Genomic DNA, 26444 nt, shown 5'->3' on the forward strand with positions numbered 1-26444 from the left:
TGGCATACTGCCATTTTTTTTTACTTAATATTTTGTGCCATTATACTTTGTTAGAAGAAAATACTCACCCCAAATGATTCACCAATTGACACTAAGATTCTGTCAAATTAAGATGAAATATAAATTAGTAACAGAAAACATACACAGATTCTGCAGATATGCAGAGATGAACATATACATATCATTCTAAACTATCAGGAACACAAATCAAAGGTTTTCTCTACTCTAGAACCACTAATAAATCACTTCAATCAGAGACTTATTCTAATAGTGACTCAGTCAGTCTCTTTTAAGTTTTTTTTTTTTTTTTTGTGTGTGTGTGTGTGGTGATGAGGATTGAATTCAGGGCCTCATGTATGCTATGAATGTGCTCTATTGCTGAGATACAACCTTAGCCCTAGTAAGTTTTTTTTGAAAGTAAAAAAATTTTAGGATACTTTGTTCCACTGTCCATACTTAAAAAGGGTAAAAGAAAGTTTTAAGTTAACCCTTACTTAGTTCTTCATAAATCAATGGATAAATAATCAAACTTCTTTCAAATTTTTCATTTAAAATTAAAGTGACATTTGGCAAAACTTTACAGTATTAAGTAACAATCAAAATTCTAATATTGAGATGTAGTAAAGGTTATTTATTATGTATCCCAGAATCAGAAATCTCCATTAGTCTGTTGTCTTTGTTTTGACTACATGATTTATGTTCTTGATAATAAAGCTGCAGAACAGCTTTGATCTAACATAACACAGATTTAAAAATATATACATGGGGGCTGGGGTTGTAGCTCAGTGGTAGAAACACAGATTTAAAAATATATACATGGGGGCTGGGGTTGTAGCTCAGTGGTAGAGTGCTTGCCTTGCACACGTGAAACCCCGGGTTCGATCCTCAGCACCACATAAAAATAAATAAATAAAAATAAAGATACTGTGTCTATCTACAACTAAAAAAATATTTTAAAAAATATACACATGGAACTAATGGCTATGTAGATTTTATTGTTCTCCATTTTCTTGATAAGTGGTCATCATTCTATTCGATTAGCCAGAATACCTAAATAGGCTACATAAATAGAGTGTATTAAGATATTACTTTCTTAATGCCCAATCAATGATTTATGGGTTAGGATATTCAGAATGTGACTTTTTTACTAAAGAAAAACAATACAAAACATCATGGTTGAAAACTACATAAGAATATATTTTCATGTGGCAGCAAAGGACTGTGTAAATTTACCTAAATAGACATGATGTTATCTTCACAGTTTATAATGTAAGCTGTAGATATAAGTACATGGATTTTCAATTATCAAGTGAATAAAAGAAAGATACAGGGGTACACAGGAGCACTTATCATATTTTCAATTATTTTTTTATTTCATGCTTTTCTTTAGAATTTGAAATTTTTATCAGGTGTGCATTACTCATATAATTAAACCCACCACATAGTTATTTCTAAACAGTTAATATAGCCCCTTCTCCTTTTTTTATTTTTCTTGCCCATTAGGTACAACTATATAGGTTGACCATTTCTGAGATGAGACTACATTAAATATACTAGCTAATCTGCCTCCTACTTTATACAAGTAAAGTCAGTTTCTAATAGCCCATGATAACATATAATTATTCAACTGAAGAACTTCAAAGCCAGAGAGAACTTATGATTGGATTGGAAGATAATATAATGATTTATAGTTATACAGAAGCTTTCAACTGAGAATTTAAAACAACTTTGCACTCATCACTTCACTGATCCATAGCACCCTTTTAAAGTAGAGAGAGATCTGCCCAAAGTAATATAAAGAGGCCACTGGCTCGAGTTAGGGATGGGCCTCTAAAGACTTAACTGACAGTCATCTATATTTAAAGTCATATCCATGCAAAATGAACAAGGTCTTCAGACAGAGTTCACAGGAAATCCAGTAAACTGTAAAATAAAAATTTTTAACCTGGAGAATTTTTAATCTGAATCTCCTTTGTTTCTCACGTTGGTTACTTGCAAAAATATCAAAGTGTTTTGAAATGTACAAACTGGTTATCAGATAGTCACAAAAGAAGACACTAAACTAAAGTTGATGACAAAATTTGCAAACCTATCCAAGTAAACAGATTCCCCCCCCCTAAATTCTTGTCATGTTGCTTAATATAAAAAAGCAAATTAGAAATTCAAGAGTCTAGCTTATTTTAAACAAAGAAAGCTTTACATTATTCTTTAGCTTATTTTAAACAAAGAAAGGTTTACATTATTCTTGGATCAAAATTATCCCCTTACTTCTTATCACTTTCCTAAAGAGAAAATACCAACCTTGATCTTGGAGTCATTTTTGTTGGTGTTGGCAGACCTTCTGAAATTTTATATGGACTCTTCAGGGGTGATATATAGATGTTCCCCCCAGGAATCCGTAAGGGTGAACTAGAAAACTTGTAAGGGCTTCGAGGAATGTGAGGTATTGGTGACAAGGTAGGAGGCTAGAGCAAAAACAAGAAGCAGGTTATTTATTTAATGTTGTAATAAGATCCATTACTTTATAATTAGATTTCCCCAAAGGATAATTTAAACATACCCTCGTGGAAGCATACTGCAAAATATTTGTTTTCAGTCTCTGCATGAAAACTGAATTATAGAATACTATAATGGAATCATACTCCTCTTCTCTGATCAAAACACGTTTGAATGTCTGAGGAAGAATAATAAAAACACTTATTAAGAATTTTTCTCTTCAGATTTTCTTCCTTAATAGTTTGTAATACTTTTTTAACTAGTAAGAAGTATATATTATATAGAAAAAAATAATCTGAAAAAGCCTTCTTAGGCTTGGATTCTGTATGCTCAACTAGAAGTGGAATGTCCCAGAATGATTCAAAGGGTAACTACTAGTCAGTACATGGAACAAACAAACATCCCCAAAGACAGAAGTGGACAAGCTGACAGGGTGGAAAGCATTATGGGAAGCAAAGATCAGAGCTGATCAAAAGACATCAATATTTCGACTATATTCTCTGTACCTCCCTGATCCCCAACATCTAAAGGGTTCAAGAAGTGTACATTATTCCATTGCAAGAAGAAGACATTTAGTAAAAGCACTATTTCTTTTCTGACTGCTAGATTTTACTTAAATTTTAGTTCAGTAAAACCACAGGATTTTATAGAATGCCTCTGAAACACACAATTAAAATGACTGGATTTAAAAAATAATTGCTCATGATAACATATAAATACATAAAAATAACCTGGTCTGTATTACTTCTGAAAACTCCAATATTAAGCTGGAAAAATTACTCATCTATCATAGGAGGGTATGAAATGTATGTCACATCAAGTGTATTTTATTAATACTACTTGCCTACAGGGGAGGTAAACTAGAAGCACAAAATGTGTTTACAAGGAAAATTTTCATTATTTCTTTATAAGGCTGCATTTACACTGGCATTTCCTATAGAGTAATAAAAATAACTTAACATCTAATATCCTATTACTTACATCAAATTTATTACAAATGTCTTGCTTACTGCACATAGTATTATTTATTAAGTTAAATGATGAATTTAGATGATTTCAAAATCTGCCTTAGCTTTCCAATTCCATTTTAGTTACAGATAATCGGTAATATAAAATAAAAAAATTTGATTTGTGAATTTACACAATGTCAGAATATATAATCTCATTAATGACTTAAATATATATATTATAAATATGGATTTATTTAAAAAAATCTTACCATGAAAGATTACCTACCTCTTGAACAGCATGAGGAAGATCCTTGTATGCTGTTACAATGATTTTGAATTTAAGGTCTATATTCTTCACTTTGCATATGCCATACATAGAACACATCATAATCTAATAAATAAATGAGATGTAAAAGTACAATTTAATTACATGGTTTTTCTCTGAAAAGCACTCTGTTATCTTTCGGTTAGCTTCAAAAGAGGGAAATTTAATTTCTATAGGGTTATTTTTTTTTCATCCTAAGCTCCATTTGAAAGTCTATGTAAAATGTTTAGCCCAAACTGTATTTAAATAACAAAATGCAAATAACCAACTTTCAATTATTCAGGACTGATTATCTGATTGGTAAATTACATTAACTTTGGCTCTTGTTCTTTAATTTTTCCCCAGCAGTGTTGAAACTGGAATCGGTTAATTGTATAATTACCACTTAAATTAAAAAAAAATCAGGTATGAAAGTTTCAAAGCATTGGATAAAATGTTTAATATATGTGGTGTTGGTATGGAGGAACTGGTGACTGGAAGGCAACAAAAGAGAGACTTTTGAGTTGTTGATCATGTTCTGTTTCTTTTCATTCTGTTCTGTTCTTTTCTTTTCATGACTCCTTTTGAGAGATGGATTTTTTTCTATATGGTATTTCAATAAAAGATATTTTCAATAAAATATGTTTTAAATGCAAAAATAAGATTTGAAAATGACTTTCTGTGACTTTAAAACATCACACTTTCTTAATCTGCATGAACTTTCTTGTCTAATTTAAGTATGTATCACTTCTGCAACATTTTGTTCACATCCACTATTGTCAAGAATACCTAACCACCATCCCTTGCTCAGCATCTTACCAAATCTGAACTTACTATTCCTTTCACTTACAATGCCATCAATGTATCCTTTTTGTCTATTCACATTTTTCTTTTTTTTGATACTTGGCCTCAGCAACTTAGTGAGACCCTGTCTCAAAAAAGGGGGGGGGGCAGTGGTAGACCACCTTGGGTTCAATCCTCAGTACCACCCCCCCCCCCAAAAAAAAAGGAAAGAAACAAAACAAAAAAAGGAAAACATAACAAAACTATTCACAAACAAAAGCCCTAGCCAAAATGGCTTTGCTGGAGAATTCTATCAATATTTAAAGAAAACTTAATAATAATTCTTCACAAACTCTTCTGAAATTAGAAATGTTCCCAAGTAATTCTATGAGGCTAGTATTTATTTCTCTGATACCAAAACTAGATAAAGATATCATATGAAAACTATAAATGCATTTTCTGATTATACATGTAAAAGTTCTCAGCAAAATTATAGCCCAGACAAACTGAATCCAGAATCATATCAAAAGGATTATGTATTGTGACCAAGTGGGATTTATTCCAGAAATGCAAGATGGGTTTAACATTTGATAACAAATTAATGTAATATACCATGCCAGTATAATAAAGGAAAAAAATCTCACATCCAATAGATATAAAGAAAGCACTTAACAAAATCCAATACCTTTTCATGATAAGAGTATTCAAGAAACTAAGATAAGAAGGAAACTTTCTCAATCCATCAAAAGGCATATTAAAAACACACAGAGACACACACCCTTCCAGGGCACATCCCCACGACCTTTCTCCAACCATGCTCCACTGCCTACAGTTTCCAATACATCCCTATAGTACATTCAATTATCAATGGATTAATCCACTTGTGAAGTAGAGCATTCATGAGCCAATCACTTCCCCCAAAGCACTGGGGATTGAACCCAGGGCTGTTCTACATGAGCTTGACCCACTCCATCTCCCTATTTTTTAATTCTGAGGCAGGGTCTTACTAAGTTGCTGAAGCTGGCCTGGAATTTGTCATTCTCTTGTCTCAGCCTCCCAAGTAACTGGGATTACAGGTATATACCACCATACCTTGCAACAACATAGTTAATGTCTTCCTCTAATATCAAGAACAAGACAAGGATATCCCCTCTTAAGCCATTTCCATTCAACATTATCCTTTAGGTTCAACCAGGGAAATTCAATAAGAAAATGAAAGGCATTCAGATTGAAAAGAAAGATGTAAGACTATCTCTATGCACAGATGACATGATCTAATATATAAAAAGTCTTAAGGAATCTACTTGAAAATTTTTAGAACTAATAAAGAAATTTAGCAAAGTTGAAGGATACAAAAAGAAATATATCAAAAATCAATTATATTTCTATATACTTGCAATGAATGATCCAAAAATGAAATTAAGAAAATAATTTCATTTATAATAGTATTAAAATAATAAAATACTTGGGAATAAATTTAATAAATACTCTGAAAATTACAAAAACATGTTATAAAACATAAAAAGGTCCAAATGAATGGAAACACATCACATGTATGTGGACTGGAAAACATGCTGTTAAAATTACAATGCTCCCCAAATTGACTTTAAATTTAATGCAATTTCTTTCAAAACCTTCTTTACAGAAACTGACAAGCCAATCCTAAAATTTATATGCAAATATAAGCTTCAGAATAGTCAAATCAATTTTGAAAAAAAATATATGTATGTTCCCCATACTTCCTTATTTCAAAATATTACTACAAAGCTAATTTAGTCAAGGAAGTGTAAACCAGGCATTGTGGCACAGATCTTTAATCCCAGAGACTATGAGAGGCTGAGGCAGGAGGATCACAAATTCAAAGCTAGCCTTAGCAACTTAGTGAGATCCTGTCTCAAAAAACAAAACAAAAAAAAAAACAACAAACTGGGTATGTAGTTCAGTCATAAAGTACCCCTGGATTCAATCCCCAGTACCAAATATATATATATATATATATATATATATATATATATATATATATATATATTCCTGGCTTAAGAATAGCTCTATAAATCAACAGAATAGACTTTAATTTCCAGAAAACACTTGAACAGTTGTAGCCCATTGATTTTTAGATGCTGTCAATGGGGGAAAGAAAGAACTTTTCAAGAACTGGTGTGGTTGAGGATAGGACCGGGAGAATAGCTTAGCAGAGCACCTGTCTAGCATATATGAGGTCCTGCGTTCAATTTCTAGAAGAAGGAAGAAAGGGGGTAAGGAAAAGGAAAGGAAGAGAGATGAAAGAATGCTGGAATAACTAGTATTCTATAACAACAACAAAAAAATGAAGTTGGATCTCATATTACTTATTATGGTTCGGCTCTGGAAGGTCCCCCAAAACTCATATGTTGAAGGTTTGGCTACCAATGCTGCAATGCTCAGAGGCGCAGGAAGTGATTAAATCATGAGAGCTCTGACCTCACCAATGGATTAATCCATTGACAGCTGAATGGAGGTGTTGGAAACTGTAGATAGTGTGGCATGGTTGGAGGAAGAAGGTCATGGGGGCATGCCCTAGAACAGTTATTTGTTGTTCCCAGCTCCTTCTTCTCCTCCTTCTTCTTTTCCTCTCTCCTTCCTGGCTAACATGAGCTAAGAAGCTTTCCTTCTCGGTGCCTTTCTGCTACAATGTCTTGCCTCACTCAGGCCTTTCAAAGCAATAGAATTCACCATCCGTGATCTGAAACCTCTGCAACCATGAGCCAAATAAATCTTTTCCTCTTTAAAGTTGTTTTTTTCAGGTACTTTATTCACAGTGACAAAAAGATAACTAATATACCAGCTACAAAAATTAGTTCAAAAGAACCTAAGCGTAAGAGATAAAAATGTTTAAACTCTTAGAGGAAAATAGGGATAAATAAGTCATAATAACCTCAGATTTGGCAATAGACCTAGTAATGAAAGAGAAAAATAGATCAATTGAACTTGATCAAAATAAAAACTTCTGTGCTTCAAAGGACACCAACTCATAAAATGAGAGAAAGTGAAACACAACTCAGAATGAGTGAAAATATTTGCAAATCATATATCTCATAATGGACTTGGGTGTAGAATATATAAAGAATTCTTGTAAGTCATTAAGAACAAAATAAATAATCTAATTTTAAAACACATAAAGGCTGTAAATAGACATTTCTCTAAAAAAGATATACAAATGACCAATCAACACATGAAAAGATGCTAAACGTCATTAGCTATCATAGAAACGCAAGTCAAGACCACAATGAGGTACCACATCAAACCCACTGCCATGGCTATAATAAAAAAGGTAAGTTAGTAAAGATAGAGAGAAACCTGAAACTCATACATGACTGGTAGAATGTAAAATGGCACAGCCACTTTGGAAAACAACCTAGCCATTCCTCAAAAGGTCAAACAGAGTTATAATATGATCGAGCAATTTCACTCTTAGATACATACTCAAGAGAACTGAAAGTATATGTCTATATGAGAATTTGTACATGAATATTCATAATAATACTAGTTATAATAGTCAAAAACCATGTCCATCAATTAATGAGTGATAAAAATGTGGTTCAGATTCATAAAACAGAACATTATTTGGCAATAAAAAGGAATGAAGACCAATACAAATTATAACACAAATGAACCTTGAAAACATACTAATAAAAGAATTCAAACACAAAAAATCACATATTATATTATTCCATTTATACAGAAATATCCAGAACAAATCTGGAGACAGAAACTAGGTTAGTGTTGCTTAGGGCTGAAGAAGTGGGGGTTGGGGGGTGGTTTATTCCTGCAAGATAAGGGGGTTTCTTTTTGGTGTGACGAAAATGCTCTAAAATCTCTTCTTCCTGGTTGCCATATCCTGAGCTGCTTCCCTCTACCATACCGTTCTTCCATGATGTTCTGTTTCACCTTGGGCCCAGAGCTATGGAGTCAGCTAACCACAGGCTAAGAACCTCTGAAACTGTAAGCCAAAATACTCTTTTCTTCCGTCTACATTGTTTTTGTTGGGTCTTTCGGTCACAACAATGAAAAAACTGACTAAAACAGAAATTGGTATAGAGAAGTAGGGTTACTGCTGTGACTAACCTGACCATGTGATTCAGAAGCCTTTGGATCTGGTTTATAGGAATTTTGGAAAGTTTAGAGATGCAAGTTGGAAAAGCTTTATAATGTTGTAAGTGGAGCTTAATGGGTGATTCTGGTGGGAGCGAAGAAGACCAGAATGCCAATAGGACTGTGGACAATAAAGTTTGGACTCATTAAGTCTAAAAAGAGGAGGAGTCTATTGGAAATTGGACTAGAGGCCATTCACGCTTTGTCTGGCAAAAAAGTTGTCTACATTTTGCCCATGTCCTGAGACTTTCTGCAAGGCTGAATTTAAAAATGATGTATTAATTAATCTGGTGAAGGAAATTTCCAGACAGCACAGCATGAATATTGCTGGTGTTATTTATCCAAGTTTACTGTGATAATCAGGAGAAAAAAAAGTAGAACGATTTGAAAAACTTTCAATTTGGCCAGAAAAGTCTGAATAAAACTGGAGCTAAGGAAGGTATGGTTGTTAAAGAACCACTAAAGAAATGTTAAGTATTTTATTCAGAAACAATAGGAAAGATGGCTAGAGCATCTCAAAAATTGGTAAGACCCATCTCAGGCTCAAGGATGTAAAAGTAAAATTTCCTTTGAGAAAAAGTGGGCACCCTGCTTGAACATGTGGCCTAGGAAGTTGTTTCACTGTGCTCAGCCACCCAGGCACTCAGAGACTGCAGCTGTGGTCCCACAAAGCTTGGCTACTGGTGGCAGACCTTGGCTATTGGTGTCAACCATGTAGTGTTGATTTTGCAGAAAAGCAGGATGCTAGAGTTAGGGGTTCATAGAGGCTTCCACAGAGATTTCAAAGGAAGGTTCTAGGAAGCCAAAGTCTAGCAGGGTCAGAATCCCTGCAGACTACCTTTAAGAGGATGATGTGTGAAGATGTGAGAAGGAAGCTGAAGCTGCAGCGGAGACCCCTGAGATTAAAGATGCCAGCAATGTGTATAAAGCTGAGGAAAGCTGGAGGAATTAAGAAGAAATAAGCCAAGAAGAGAGGCTATGTGGGCTGCAACCAACAAGGCCATAGGGGCAACAGAGCAACACATGCCTTTTGGAGAGAACTTTATGATACCATATGCCCCCAAAGTTGGACATGGGAGGTACAGGACTTGTTTGCTTAGATGGATTTTAGTTTTGCTTTGGTCCCACCACTTCTTTCTATGCCCTATTTCTCCCTTTTGGAATGGAAATGTTTACTCTGTGCCATTATTGTAGAGGATATATGTAACTTGTTTTTGATCTTTATTCTTCTTTAATATTCATTTTTTAGATATAGATGAATACAACGTCTTTACTTTATGTGGCGCTGAGGATGGAACCCAGTGCCCCATACATGCCAGGCGAGCGCTCTACCTTTGAGCCACAACCCCAGCCCCTTGATCTTTACTCTTACAGCTGAGTTTGCCTTGAGTTTCAGATCAGATATTAGACTTGGACTTTTGGTAATGCTGGAACTGTTAAGACTATGGGAACTCTTGGAAATGGACCAAATACATTTTGAATGTGAGATGGGCATGAGGTTTGGCCTCGGCAGAATGTTATGGTTTAGACATAAAGTATCCTCCAAAAACTCATGTGTGAGACAATAAAAGAATTTTCGCTGGGAAAACTGTCAGGTTATGAGAGTTTTAATCTAATCAGTGGATAAATCCACAAATGTGGATTAACTGGGCGGCAAAGTAGGCAGGTAGGTGTGCCTGGAAGAAGTAGGACAATGAGGGTGTGCCTTTAGGGTTATATTTTATCCCTGATGAGTAGAATTCTCTTCTTGGTTGCTATGTCCTGAGCTCCTTTCCTCCACCACACCCTTTTGTTATGATGTTCTGTCTCACTTTGGGCACAGAGCTAAAGAGTCAGCCAACTATGAACTGAGAACCTCTGAAACCATGGGCCAAAATAAACTTTTCCTCCTCTATGCTGTTCTTGTTCGGTTTTTGGTCACAGCAATGAAAAAAGTTCACTAACTCACCCCTGGTTCCCATCCCACCAGTTTTTGACAAGCTCTAATCCACCTTCTGTCTCTATATTTGCTTATTCTATACATTTCATATAAATACAATTATATGGTCAAAAAAAGTGCTCTAAAATGAAACAACTCAAAACAGACTAAAAACCACTGAATTGTGCACTTCTAATGGGTGATTTGTATACATAAATTATATTGATAAGCTATTACCCCCCTCCAAAATATTGTTCTTTAACCCATTTTAAGAGATGGAAGGTGGGTGTGGTGGCGCACACCTGAAATCTCAGTGACTTGGGAGGGTGATGCAGGAGAATTCAAAGTTCAAAGCCAGCCTCAGCAACTCAGTGAGGCCTTAAACAACTCAGCAAGACCCTGTCACTAAAAAAAATATAAAAAGGGGCTGGTGATGTGGCTTGTGGTTAAGCACCTCTGGGTGAGAGAGAGAAAGTGGGGAGAGAGAAAGAGATATGAAAAAGGAGGACATAAGAAATAATTATGTTTATAAACTTCATTCATTAAATAGGCACTGCTTGATCAAACAATTTTAAGTTTCATGCTTTTTCTACACTAAAATGAATCTAGCTTACTAAAACACAAAAAGCTGACAATAAACAGGTTCTTCAGTTATTTTTCAAAAGATAAGAATGTATCACTAAATAAGTAGTTATAGACATATACTCTTGAACTCTAAAACTCTAATTTGTAAGGATTATAACAAAAATATAAATGGCAGCCAGCAAGCGAATATATAAAATTTACTAAGTTAATCAATCTTCTTATTTCAATCCTATCTTGTTTATTTATTTATTTATTTTAAAGAAATCAGTACACAGTTAAATAAGTAGAGAGAAGAAAAGGCAAAGTGTTCAATTTTCTTACTTGATCCAAATGCCTATCTCTCATGAGTTCATACTCATTTTGCAATGTATGCTGGAAAAGGGTCCAGATGATGTGTTCTAGTTCTGGGTGATCAGACAGAAGGCGTGCACATAGGGTATTTAGTCGGAGATATGCTAGCCGGTACACTGCAAAAGTAAGGGGAAATGAACCATATTTACTGTTCATTTTCAATCACAAGTAGACTTTTAAAAAATCATTAATTTGCTATATCAGTATTCTTTTTAAATAGCAACTTAACAGTAACCTCACCTCTACCACTATTTTCTTTATGAATAAATAATTCCTATTAATAGCACAATAGAAGGCACAATACTAGGAAGGCACAATACTTGATGAACAATTATTATATTATAAAACTAAGGCAGAGGTAGAAGGTAGAGGAGGATAGCCCATAAGATATTGTGAAATTAGACAAACCAAATAGGGTTTGCTTCCATTCTGTTGGTAATCACTCATCACAGACGTTGGAAATTCCTACTATCAATAGGTAAGAGGGATAATTATTTTTAAAAATAATGGCATTGTCAGTGTTTACTAATTTTTCTAATCCTAAAAGAAAAAAATCAAACCACGTTTCATTATGAAATACCAACATACTCTTGAAAACTGGTAGATGTGTATATTATTGAAGTAGAGCACAACTGTCATACGAAGTTTATTCAGAGTCTATTAAAATATTATTGCAAATACAGGTTTAGAGAAAAGGAGTTGACAAAACTGAATTTTTGTCTGTTTTAAATACAAAGAGTCTTGGTTTAAGATGGGTCTTTAAAGACTTGCATAGGTAAACAAAACTTTTTTAAAAATTTCTTTTAGTTGTAGTTGGACACAATATTTTTATTTTATTTATTTTTATGTGGTGCTGAAGATGGAACCCAGTGCCTCACACAGGCTAGGCAAGTGTTCTACCACTGAGCCATAACCCCAGCCCCAGGTAACTTTTTAAAGTTAACCATTTGTCCTGGGTGTTTTAAAACTTGAGCATATATTCTACTTGCCTAGAGTGTTCTAGGGCCCTATCCTAGAATTTCTGATTGAGTAGATACAGGTAGATCCCCAAATTATCATTTCTATAACTTTCCAGGAGACATGGATTCTGCTGATTGGGGCCTACCCTTTGAAAACCACTGCCCTAAGTCTTACAATGTTTGTGTAAGTCTCAATATATTTTTGATTTGAATAAAATCAGTAAAAATTCTTATCACAGAGGAATCGGGTCTTTTAGTCTCCTTAAGAGGGCTCTAAGATGGTACGGACTTATATGTTTATATACATGTACAGATATGCAAAATAAATTCCCCACCCCACCATATATACATTCAATCAGAGATTATAATACAAACTGGTTACTAGACTTGTTAAATGTCCTAAAAATATCCAGGGAATGTGCTTGCACTGTCAGTAACACACAAAATAATCTCAACACTAAATATGCCTGAATAGTAAAAGTAATATTTGGGCAAATATTTCTAAACATTAATTTGAAGGTATAACAATAGTAATGCAGCATTCCTAACATCAAAACTTTTCTGAGTGCTATGTGGTAGGCCCAGTTAGAAGCATTTTATATGTAATAATTTATTTAATTATCCTGAAAACCATACAAGGTAATTTTTATTCTTATTATAAGGTAAATTATTATTATTTTCTTTTCATTTTATAGATGAGGAAACTAAGGAATAAAGATATTAAGTGACTTGCTCAAGGTCCAACCAAGTAAGTTGAAGAGACAGGATTTGAACCTAGTCAGCCTGGTTATAGAGCCCATGCTCTTGAAAGTAATCTTCTACTAACCTTTTTTGTAAAAGAGTGAAAGGGAGGTAGATTTCAATGGCTTCTGAGTCTGGAAGGCTGAGTTTGCTTGTGTCTCTGCATTTGCAGTAGAATTTACACGTGTGGTTGAACCTTTTTTCTTTGGGGATCTTACAGGTGAAAGATACCTAGATGTATTCAAAAGAAAAAGTCCTCATTTGAAATCTCCTAAGAGTCATACACATACATACATGTTACACACATATACCTAGACACATCTTATGTATTTAATCTGTGGTTTTCTGTCAGTTTCCCCAAGCAGGCTATTTAAATACAAGTTGGGAACAATAGCTTAATAGGAAAACTATGTTCGTTATAGTATGTCTAACACTTTTAATAAGTGGCTTTCCCTGGAAATTACTTATTGGGAAAACAATAGCTAGCTTATATGCACAATTTTAACCGTAGTAGTGAGATTTAGTCCATAAAATAACTTCAGCTTAAAAAACAAGTTACTAATACCAGTGTTGTCATGTGTCTCTGATTCTCCTGCTAAATTTTTTTTACTGATAACTATGATTCATATACATGTTGACTTAAGTTATACACACACACTCTCCGAAATTACGTAGCACAGAATTCTATGACTTAGTACTTCAAATAACATGATCAAGACAGATTTATACCTGTTTACTAAATATGCCAGGAATAAATCAAGGCAGGGATATCAGCAAATATTCTCTCTCAATTTATAGCAATTCTTTTGTTTTATATTATCCTCTATTTAATAGAATAATCCATGTCTATGATTTTATTTTGTTTTGTTTTAATAGCAGAGAAATAACTCTGAAGAGGAAGTAGAATTTGTACCCTAATATGAGTATTTCCACTACATGCAGTATGTTAATTAGTGCAATAGGAAGAGACTCACCAGCACAATTTTATAAGTACCAGGGCCTGGTCTCTTATTCTCTTTGGTCTAATTTTCAGTTTTTTAACTGAAAATTATAGACTAACTTAGGCAAAGTTAGTCTCCTTTGAGTCCTGATACAAATATCCAACTACCTAATAATGGGTATCATTACTTGCATCTCAAACTTAATAAGGTCAAAGTAGAACTCTGGATTTCTTCTTCTCAGTTTTTTCTCATCTCAAAATATGGCCACACATTTTATTAATGTCTTAAAGTAAAAAACCTAGAATTTGTAATTATTTTAATTTCACTGTTTCCTAAGTTCCTCAAATCTGATATAAAACTCTGTAAAACTTATTAAGTATATCTCTAAATGTACCTCATGTCTTTCTCATTTCTACCTTTAATACTATATCTTAGACTAAGTCACCCATATCCCTCATTTGAACTACTGAAATAGTCTTCCAAATGGTCTTTCCACTTTCTTTCCTGTCCTGACCCTTTTTCTCCCCCAAACCCACCTGGTACTGCAAATAGCAACCAGACAGCGGTCCTTTAAAAATACAAATAAAACAAGTTGCATTCCTGCTAAATGGTTTCCCACCGCTCTTATAAAATCCAAACTGCTTACTATGGCCTGTGGGAACCTACAAAATCTAGACCTGGTCTGCCACTCCAACCTCACTGTGCACCATTCTCATACTCTCTATACTCCATGCATTCTGGATACCATGCTAGTCCTCATGCCAGTCAAGTTCCGTCTGCCCTACAACATGAAGATTTCTGCCTGCCCAGCATCCACTTGTCCCTCCGGTCTCAGGTCAAAATATCACTTCATTAGAGAAAGAAAAACTATTCTGTTCGTTATAGTATGTCTAACTCTTTTAATATATATTATAATATAATTCTAAATATTCCATTGCCCTCTAGTTTCTCCTTCATATCACTTTATTCATTTCATTTATACCACTTATTATACTCTAAAATCGACTTACATGTTGGTTTACTTATTCACTGCTTCCTTCCTCCAGAACATAAAGCTCTATGAAGGAGAAAGACCATTTTACTTTTGTCTTCTCAGTGCCTACAATACTTCCTGGCATTTAACAGAACTATTTATTTAATTAAAGAAAAAAATAAAGCTTGATTTATTTATATAAAACTCGCCTAGCAAACAAATATATACATGAATGGAGAGTCTCTATATGCTAGGAACAGTTTGGATACAAGTTAGAATGAAAATGACACCTATGGAAAGTGGTTTCTATACCAATTGCATAACACTGTAATGTTGATTAATACACAGAACAGGTCCATAACATTAAGCACATTTCTATGAAAGGCAGTGTAGCTAGAGAAATTAAAAGCATGGGTTTTGGGGTCAAACTGGTTGGGTTAGATTTCTGTTGACCTTAGGCAAGTTACTTTATTTCTCCTATTTTATAGATAAATGAGGCAGACAGCGTATCTACTACCTTATAAGACAGGTATGAAAATTAAATGAAAAACATGAACATGAAGTACTTAGGTAACAGCCCAACACTCACTAAGCCTTCTCAATACATGTTGGCTTTTGCTTTTTGCCCGTACCATCATCTTGCTCTAATCAACTGTTTCAGTCCATATCTCATACTACTCCCTAGATTTACCCCATGCTTCATCCAAAGGGACTGATCTATGTTCTCTGAAAAATGTTTCCTGCTACTCTGGCTTTTATCAGTTCATGTCATTTCTGGCTCTTAGAACACTAGTCTGTCTCCTCTTACTTCCCTAATTTTGTGCTGAAATCCTATTCAATCCTTAAAGCCTATCTAAATTGCCATCTGTGCAATGAAAACTGCTCTCATTACACCAATACTACATGATTCAGTAGCATTTTGTGTTCCTTCATATGACCTTATTTAGGTCATATATGTTACATTCCTAATTCTTAAAAGCAGTAACAATATCTTATGCAAAACTATTCTATACAACTTCTATATAGTGCCCTTATGCTCAAGACATATCTGCAATTTCAAAGGATGACATAATGTGTTCTACTTACATATCTGCTGCAGTGTGATTATTCTGGAAAGGAAGGTTGAGAGAACAAGCAGATTCAAGGTGATCAGCTGGTCCCTCTCGGTCCTTGGATTGTTTAATAAGATCAAATAAAGGTGAGTCCTAATAAGGGTGAAACAAGATGACATTAAAACATTATTAGTTAAGTCTGATTTTCTCAGGTATGTATCGAAATCATATTGTTTGACATGTGAAGCACTAGGAATTTTAGGCACAACTAACAGTGGCAATTTAGAAGTTAGAATAGGATCATTTTCTCCACCCTTGAAATTCTCAATTACCAATTTTGTACTACACACATATAAAAAAGAAGTAGGAAAATGTATAACTTCAAATGCTAGTACAAGTTGAATATCCCTTATTGAAATGCTTGAGACTAAAAGTGTTACAGATTTCAAATTTTTTAGGGTTTTAGAATATTTGAGTATGTATAATGAGCTACTTGGGGATGAGACCAAGCTCAAAACTCAAAAAGCATTTAGGCTTCATATACACCTTTTTTTTAAAAAAAAAAAAAAACATAGCCTGAAGTTAATCTTATACAATATGTTTAGTTATGTTTTGTCTGTGACCTATCATATGAAGTGCCATTATGTTGGCATTCAAATATTTTTGAATTTTGGGATGGGGTATAGTTCAGTGGAAGAGTCCTCTTAGCATATGCAAGTCCCTAGGTCTGATCCCCAGCACCAAAAGCATTTTTTAATTTTGAAGCATTTCAGATTAGGGCTGTTCAAACTGCATTAGAAGTTAGGGAAAACTTTTCATCAAAGACTCAAAGAAGGAAATAATAAAGATAAAAGCAGAATTTAATAAAAAAGAAAACAAAGATAAAATAACACTGATCAACATAACTATCAATCTTTTCTTTGAAATAATTAATAAAATTAAACGAACTTCCAATCAGAATGATCAAGAAAAAGAGTAACAGTACAGATAAATAGGATTAGAAATGACAAGTGGGACACTATCACACGCAAAGATTAGATAGATAATGGGACTGTTATAAATAAATTTACATCAAACTTAAAATATGTGGAAAAATCCTACAAAACATAAACTGATCAAAACTCAACAGAAAAGAAGTCCTACAACTACTGAATCAGTTATTAAAAATTCCCCCACAATGAAAAAGCCAAGTCCTTTGGGTTTTACCTAGAATTCTACCACTCAGAGGACTGATAATATCATTTTTACTCAAAATCTTTTAGAATGAAGTAGAGATATTCCTTATCTTCTTTTATGATGTTAGCATAACACTGACACTAAAACCCATCAAAGACATTACAAGAAGTAAATTATACCCCACTTTCATTCATGAATAGAGATAAAAATTCCAATCAAGAAGTATTAACAACTCAAATCAGCAGTGTTTAAAAGAAAATTCATTATTACCAAGTTGACTTTATCCATGTTGCAAGATTGGTTCAACATTAGAAAATCTACAATGCAATGCACCTCACTAAGGTAAAATATATTATCGAAGTAAATGTAGAGGCTGGGACATGATGGCATACGCCTATAATCCTAGTTACTGGGGAGGCTGAGGCTGGAGAAGTGCAAGTTCCAGGCCAGCCCAGGCAATTTATAACCATACCCTGTCTCAAAACAAAAATTTTAAAAAGTATAAGGATATAGCACAGTATATAGTGCTCCTGGGTTCAATCCCCATAATAGGACAAAAAAAAATCAATACAAAAATATTCTCATTCAAAATATTTAATATTTTGTAATATTTAAAAAAGAAAAGAAAAAAGGTAGTAAACTGGGACAGAAGAGAATTTTCTAATTTGATAAATGACATCTACAAACAAAAACCCCATAGCAAATGTTATGTGCAGTGGTGAAACATTAAAAGCGTTCCCCTTTAAAAAAAAAAAAAAAAGTCAATTAAAAGAAACCCATGTCTCATTCCTACTTAGCATTGAATTTGGGGGTCTCAACCAGTTAAATTAGGCAATGAAAAGAAATACAAGATCAAAAGACTGCAAAGAAAGAAACAACAAAATACCATTGCCCATAGATATTTGTTAGTATAGAAAACCAAGATGAATTTATAGAGAATAAGAAATATTAGCAATGTTGCTGTCATGATTTCATAATCAATAGAAGAAATATTACATTTCTATATAATCAAAAAAAGTGTAATTTTTAAAATATCATTTACAAAAAATAAGACTGGCTGTAAAATCATTAAAAATACTGATTCAAAAACTGTAATTTCCTAGAGGTATATGATTGCAAGTACATAGAGTAGATTCCATAATAGAGGAGCTTTTAGTATTTAATTAAGAAAGATTTCTAAAAACAGACTTAAGTCAAAAATGGAAGTAAAAATATAAAATACTATATAACAAGTAGTTTTATTCAATATAAAGAGTAGTCTAATCAATGTGTTGGAAAAATCCTCTAACAATTTGAAAAAAAAAGTTAAATCATTACATTTTTACAAAATACACACAAAATCACTTTCTTTCATTAAAAAACAAAACTGAAAAAGTGTTAGAAGTAAATATAGGAGAAGATCATTCAAGTTTCTTGTTTATGAAGGACTTTGTGGAGTTGATGAAAATCCATAAATTACAATGAGAAATATGAACAGATCTGAATACATACAAATTGAAAATTTCTATATGACTAAAACCACAATAAATTAAGTTAAACTGAATCTTTAAAAGATAATGCCAGTTAAAGACTGCAAACTAAATACATATAGTAACTCTCTCTTCTAAATCCCCACTAAAATGGCAATACAGGAACTTATTTTAAAAGATATAAATCTAATGAACAACAAGAATGGAAGAAGAAAAATGAGATACAAAAATCTGAAACTGGAAAGCAGATGAACAAATAGTAATCTACTTGGTACATAAGAAAAAGTTGGATGGACCCACCAGTTTTTTACTTAAAGCTACTATACAAACCAAGTGAACTGCAAACCTTCCCAAAGAGTTTGGAAGTAGTGATACCAGATACTTAAAGCAGTGGGTCAAGAAGGGGAGCAATAACGGAAGAACTGGAGAGAAATCCACTGAAGAACAAGTTAGACTTTCAGATACTCTCATCCTTTTCACCTTTCTTTACTGATGGAAACAAACAAAAGAAGCCCAAAATGTTTATTATTTGGAGGATGCAAAACATCATTCTCTGGATTGGGGGACTGAATCTAGGGAGGAGATAACATACTAAAAATGACAGGAAAGGATTAATGAATATTGTATGTTCTCTACTGCTTCCTGTCTCCAGATTGTAGAATATTTGCAGCCATGATCATATCCCCCAAGCATGAAACCAGAAGAGTCAGAATGAGTAATATGATGAATCTAAAAGTCCTAAAGACATTAAATGTAGGTTTTTTGTTTTTTTAAGGAATTGTATTAGCAAGTCATCACACAATTAAATCCCCCAAACCCATCTTGGTACTCAGAGCTTCTAGATAATTTTTAGTGATTTACTTTTTTATATATGTAGCAGTTAAATGTCTTAGGAAAGTCTCCAGTATGAAAGTGCCAAAACAAAACAAATAAAAAGCACCTTGAGAGACACATTTAAAGGGAGAAGAAATTTAAAAAAAGAAAAAGTAAGGCTAAATTATTTAACAGTAATAGGAAATTGGGTGCCTAAGCAAGACATCTTAAACATCATTTTTCTTACTCATCCTACTTACTCTCAACTCAAAACCACAAAAAGCACAAAGAACTCTTTTTCTTTTTTTTAAGGTCAGTAATAGTAAAAACATAGGTTCTGGAATTAAAAAGATGTGAACTTAATTTTTCTGCAAAGCCTACTAGTGAAGTTTCTCTCTGAACCTCAGTTTCATAATCTGAAAAATAGGAATAACAGTACCCACTTCCTATGATTAAATGACATAACACCTGATGTGCCTTCACTGTAGCCACTTGGGCATTCAATTCTTTTTTCTCCTTTCAGAGATGTGATGTTTATTTTATTTAAGTCTCAAATATATATATATATATATATATATATATATATATATATATATATATATATATATATATGAATGTGTTAAAGATGTGCTCTTGACTCTTAACTTTCAGGGGAAAAACATCTATTAAAATTTTATAGTCAGGTGTGGTGTACATCTATAATTCCAGAAATTCATGAGGATAAGGCAGGAGGATCACAAATGAGGCTAGCCTGGGCAACTTAATGGACACTGTTGAAAATAAAAAATAAAAAGGGCTGGGAGTAGCATAGGAGTACAATGTCCCTGGGTTCAAAACCCAGAACTGCTAATAATAATAATAATAGTAATAATAATAATTTACTTTTTCCTCTCTAGATAGCAGCAAATAGATACTTGATAAATTTTGAATAGAGATGTGACAATCATACAGTTATTATTATATGTATCAGTGCAAAAGTTTGATGGTTTTCAACCCTTTTTCAGTTCCAGTGGATTAATAAAACATACGCTACCATTTGTTATAGCAGCCACTACAGAAATCAATCAATCAACAAGTACATGAAAAAATGCTCACCATCTCTAGAAGTCAGAGAAATGCAAATCAAAACCACCCTAAGATACCATCTCACTCTAGTAAGATTGGCAGCCATTATGAAGTCAAACAACAACAAGTGCTGGCAAGGATGTGGGGAAAAGAGTACACTTGTACATTGCTGATGGGACTGCAAATTGGTGCGGCCAAATTGGAAAGCAGTATGGAGATTCCTTGGAAAGCTGGGAATGGAACCACCATTTGACCCAGCTATTCCCCTTCTCAGACTATTCCCTAAAGACCTTAAAAGAGTGTACTATAGGGATACTGCTACATCGATGTTCATAGCAGCACAATTCACAATAGCTAGACTGCGGAACCAACCTAGATGCCCTTCAATAGATGAATGGATTAAAAAAATGTGGCATTTATACACAATGGAGTATTACTCTGCACTAAAAAATGACAAAATCATGGAATTTGCAGGGAAATGGATGGCACTAGAGCAGATTATGCTAAGTGAAGCTAGCCAATCCCTAAAAAACAAATGCCAAATGTCATCTTTGATATAAGGAGAGCAACTAAGAACAGAGCAGGGAGGAAGAGCATGAGAAGAAGATTAACATTAAACAGGGATGAGAGGTGGGAGGGAAAGGGAGAGAGAAGGGAAACTGCATGGAAATGGAAGGAGACCCTCATTGTTATATAAAATTACATATAAGAGGAGATGAAGGGAAAGGGGAAAAAAAAACAAGGGAGAGAAATGAAGTACAGTAGACGAGGTAGAGAGAGAAGATGGGAGGGGAGGGGAGGGGAGGGGGGATAGTAGAGGATAGGAAAGACAGCAGAACACAACAGACACTAGTATGTAAAAACGTGGATGTGTAACCGATGTGATTCTGCAATCTGTACATGGGGGAAAAATGGGAGTTCATAACCCACTTGAATCAAATGTATGAAATATGATATGTCAAGAGATATGTAATGTTTTGAACAACTTATAAAAAAAATAAGTAGTTTAAAAACAAAAAATAGGGCTGGGGATGTGGCTCAAGTGGTAGCGCGCTCGCCTGGCATGCGTGCGGCCCAGGTTCGATCCTCAGCACCACATACCAACAAAGATGTTGTGTCCACCGAGAACTAAAAAATAAATATTAAAAAAAAATTCTCTCTCTCTCTCTCTCTCTCTCTCCTCTCTCACTCTCTCTTTAAAAAAATATATTTTTTTAGTTTTTGATGGACTTTTATTTTATTTATTCATATGCTGTGCTGAAACACCAGTGCCTCACACATGCTAGACAAGTGCTCTACCACTGGGCTACAATGCCAGCCTCATAGATGTATTTTTTAAAATATATTTTAGTTGTCAATGGATCTTTTATTTATTTATTTATCTATCTATCTATTTATTTATTTATATGGGGTGCTGAGGATGGAACCCAGGGCCTCATGCATTTCAGGCAAGCACTCTACCACTGAACCACAACCCCAGTCCCCCATAATTGTATTTTTATATCCAGTGTTTCACATTTTCTAGACATTGATGAACTGAATGTCTTTATTTAACTGAAGTAGTATGGGTGTAAATATTCAGCATGAATGTGGCCCACTCCCATTTTCCTCTCAAAGAGATAGTTTAGAAGATCCTGACATCTCACAAAGATGTAATAGGACTTAAATATGCTACTAAGTAGGCATTAAACTTGCTTTTTAAATATATAAAACCTGGTTCACATTTTAGAGTAGTACAACAGGATTACACTGAAGTAAATGGATGATGTTGGAGAAGATAATGCTAAGTGAAGTTAGCCAATCCCAAAAAAACAAATGCCGAATGTTTTCTCTGATATAAGGGCGGTGGCTCATAGTGGAGTAGGGAGGGAGATCATGGGAAGATTAGATTAATTCTAGATAGGGAAGAGGGGTGGGAGGGAAATGGAGGGTAAAGGGGATTAACAAGGATGGTGGAATGTGATGCTCATCCTTATACAAAATACATGTATGAAGATTTGAATTTGGGGCCAACATACCTTATATACAAATAGAGATATGAAAAATGGTGGTATATATGTGTATTAAGAATTGTAATGCAAAAAAAAGAGTACATGTATAATGGCATAAATTGGCGAGAACATACTGTATGTGCAGAGATATGAAAAATAGTGCTCTATATGTGTAATAAGGAATGTAATGAAAAATAAAATAAATGAACAAATAAATACATAAATAAATATTTGGTAGCATGGTTGATTCTTATTTATATCTATAACTGCCATTACAAAAAGGACAATGTATTTGTTCAAATGTGTAAATGTATGCCTCGTTATCTATCCACCCACCCACCCACCTAGGACCTGTTGTGTATCTATTTTGTACCAGGTTCTATATATATAGTACTAGGAAGTAGGGACATAAAAGTAAACAACCCTCCATTTGGCAGATGCTGATAGACTTGAAAGATTATTTTAGAAGTATCTGCCCTCTTCCACCTCACTCAATGTCTCCACTTGATGTCTATTTACAAAATGAACTAATCACCCTCTATACTAAAAAAAACCCAAAAAACCCCAAACCCTGTTTCTTCCCAGGCTTTCCCATATCCTTAAGTCATTCCTCATATCCAGTTGCCCAAATAAAACAAAACAAAACAAAACAAACAGGAAGTCGTGTTTAATTATTCTTTCTCTCACCTTCTACTATCCAATCTGCCAAGCAAGGCATGTTGGTTCTAACTTCAAAATATATTCCAAGTTTAATTACTTTTACATTGCTAGAGTTTAAGCCATTATTATCTCCTGCCTGTACTATGGCAAAAGCATCCTGTAAACCCACATCCATGCTTCTACTCCTGCTTCTACTCCCAATTCTCTTCAACAGAACTCCCTACTATCCCTGGTTCTCAAAATCCTCTAATCCCATCTCAGAATAAATCTAAACTCTTTACTTTGGTTTGTAAAACACCACTGGAGGTCTGGCCCCTTGCTATTTCTTAGATCTCCCTCTTACCACTCTTAACTTATTCCAGCCATACTGGTTGTCTTTCTATTCCCTGAGTGTAACATGAGGCTTCCAGTTTCAGAATTTCTGTATTTGCTGCTTTCTCTGTCTGGAATGTTCTTTGACCAGAGCTTCCCAGGACTCAACCCACTCCATTATTCACATATCTCCATAAACAGCACCTTCTAAACAAAGCTTTCTCGGAACATCTTGTCTGAGAGAGCTTAATTTCCTCTATTTGCTACCCCTCACTCTGCTTTATTTTCCTTACAGCATAGATTGCTACTTTGAATTATATTATGTATTCATTTGTTTACTTATTTATGAACTATATCTCCCTCACTAGATATACATGAGACAGAAAAGAAAGCTTTTGTCTGTTTTGTTCCTATCAGTAATCTCAATGTTTAAAACTGCCTGGCACATTTGAATCAACCAAATCACTGTTAGAGCTAGCAAAAGAGGCAGATGTATGAATGGCTGTGGTCACCATTTTTTCCTCTTGCTTTTGAAAAGAGTATTCCTTACATTTTTATTAACAATATGAGCATTTTCTTGTCAAATCCCATTTCATCAACAATGCTGTGATTTACAGTAGTTTATTGATATTTACATGCACTCATTGCATGTGCACATGTATGTGTATTTCTGAAGCAAGATAGCTTCTCAAAGCAATTTGGGAACTTTCCCTCAAATTTTAAAATCACCATTTTAAGAATATTTACACACCTGGACTAGGAATATGGCTCTACAGACTCTCTATAGACTGGGAATATAATGTTGGAACATGCATGAGGACTGGGGTTCAATCCCCTGCACTACAACAAAAAAGGAAAAGAAAAAATATACACACATGGACATAGACTGAACAGGATAGTATAAAGCAACTAAAATTGACATTAGTTATATGCCCATCCAGTGTACTTAGGTAAAGTAACTTACATGTTTCAAGGTCAAGTTAGTATTTGAATGAAGCAGAGATTTAAATTTAGGATTAGCTTTTGGAATGTATCTTGTTTTTATTGTCTTATATTTCTTGCACTTAACTGCTTATCCCATATTATGTTTTGATTTCTTCTTCATACATCTTGATCTTGGCTTAACAAAGCAAGTTAATATCAGAGATTAACTGACTGAACTCAAAATTAACCATTTTGTACTTACACAAAACCTTCTTAGCATTTTGTTTTCAATTATAACAAACTAAGTTAACTTAAGAGATAAGAGATCTTGAGAGGAAAGGTTAGAAGGCAAACATTTAAGGAAAAAATAGTTGTGGTCCCTACATTAATGTTGGCATATGCAGCAGATAGTTGTAAAATCCTGCTGAAGAAAAATTAAGGCAAGAATTTTCAGAATTGCCCTCAAAACATCTCATTTATTTAAATTTCCTTTTAAAAAGCAGTTTTGTAGTTTTGCTTAACGTTCTTATTCATTGTATCAGTTATTTTAAAATATGATGGAAAGCTTATAGGTTTTACCTATCACAGTTCTTAGGCATGCTGGAAACTTACTAATGTTTAATAAAATAATCTGAAGGCCCTAAAGACAATCCAAAATTTTGTATTTTAAGGAACTGGATATGTAGAATTCTGGATCATTTTGTATTTAAAAATCTAACTTTTTGTCTTGCCTTGGGCAAAGTTTCTGTGCCTCAGTTTACTCTTTAAATATGCAGAGAATGCCCTTTCTCACTCTCCTTCTCTCACTTTCTCACTCTCTTCTTTGTGCTTTACACTCCTGAATAAAGGGCATAGTATAAGCACAAAATATTACTTAAATTATCACAAATATTACACATCTTGGTTCTTGGATGTGCAGACTTTTTCCAATGACAAGTCCTTTTTTAAAAATACTGTCAAAATTTGTTGAATTATCTTGTCTTTGAGTATCACATCATGTTTCCAAAATGTATTTTGCAGTTGCTTTCCTGTTCTGTAGACTAGTGTCAAAATCAAGAGTATTTGGGAACTATAAAAAGAATTTTAAAACCTATTTTTTCCAATATTTTTCACAGATCTAAATGTTTAGATTATCTTTGCTTTTTCCTCTGTGTTATAAAATGCTGTCACATTGCTAATACATATAAAAGTTGTTTGCATGGGTGAAATTGATTTAGATCTTTCAAATACTATCATTTTAGGGATATTGAAGTTACTTGTGTTTTTTTAGTGTAATATGTAATTTGAGAATGTGCAATTAAATCCATTCTGAAAGTGAAAATAGTAAAGAAACTCATTGGAATTTTAGAGTACTTAGTTTCTCTGATAGTTCGGTGTCTTTTGTTACTGATGTTCAACACTTCTAAAACTATTAGGAAAATATTATGAGGAATTTAAGTTATTTTTCTCAGGTAACAGTTTAAAATATACCAAATATTAAAATTAAAGCTTCCTGAACAAAATATATTGCAAAATATAGGATGAATGTGAGGGCAAATTCATGTTGCTAGAACTTATTTTGAGGATCTATGTAAATTTTAATTCATGCATGTCTCTTAGTTAATCTTGATGTCTTTGCCATTAGAAAATAGAATTTAATAAACTGTTATATACATAAAAAAAAATAAAAAAATAAAACTGCCTGGCAAACAGTAGGGACTCAATAAGCACTTGTTGCCTAAATGAATGAAGTGATAAGCTTAAAATGCTCTAAGTTCTCTGAAGTTAATTCTGTCTTAAAGTGAGGATAAGATTAATAGTAGAAATTTCTTATTATATATACCTGAAATCATATTTTTAATCTATTCCTT

General features: G+C 33.7%; 1 protein-coding gene across 2 annotated transcripts in view; it reads right to left on the reverse strand.

Annotated features, from left to right (window-relative positions):
- The window catches only part of RB1 (RB transcriptional corepressor 1), a 158481-nt gene that overhangs the window by 10684 nt on the left and 121353 nt on the right, over positions 1–26444 (reverse strand). For both annotated transcript variants that reach the window (XM_081261294.1, XM_081261293.1), the window contains 7 exons: positions 16219–16337; positions 13304–13449; positions 11489–11634; positions 3733–3837; positions 2561–2674; positions 2302–2465; positions 69–99 (listed from right to left, as the gene is read on the reverse strand). In XM_081261294.1, the coding sequence (XP_081117420.1) occupies positions 69–99; positions 2302–2465; positions 2561–2674; positions 3733–3837; positions 11489–11634; positions 13304–13449; positions 16219–16337 (825 nt within the window). The remainder of the gene's footprint in view (positions 1–68; positions 100–2301; positions 2466–2560; positions 2675–3732; positions 3838–11488; positions 11635–13303; positions 13450–16218; positions 16338–26444) is intronic.

This window comes from Spermophilus citellus (assembly GCF_964194105.1).
Source record: "Spermophilus citellus genome assembly, chromosome: 1".
Lineage (NCBI taxonomy): Eukaryota > Metazoa > Chordata > Mammalia > Rodentia > Sciuridae > Spermophilus > Spermophilus citellus.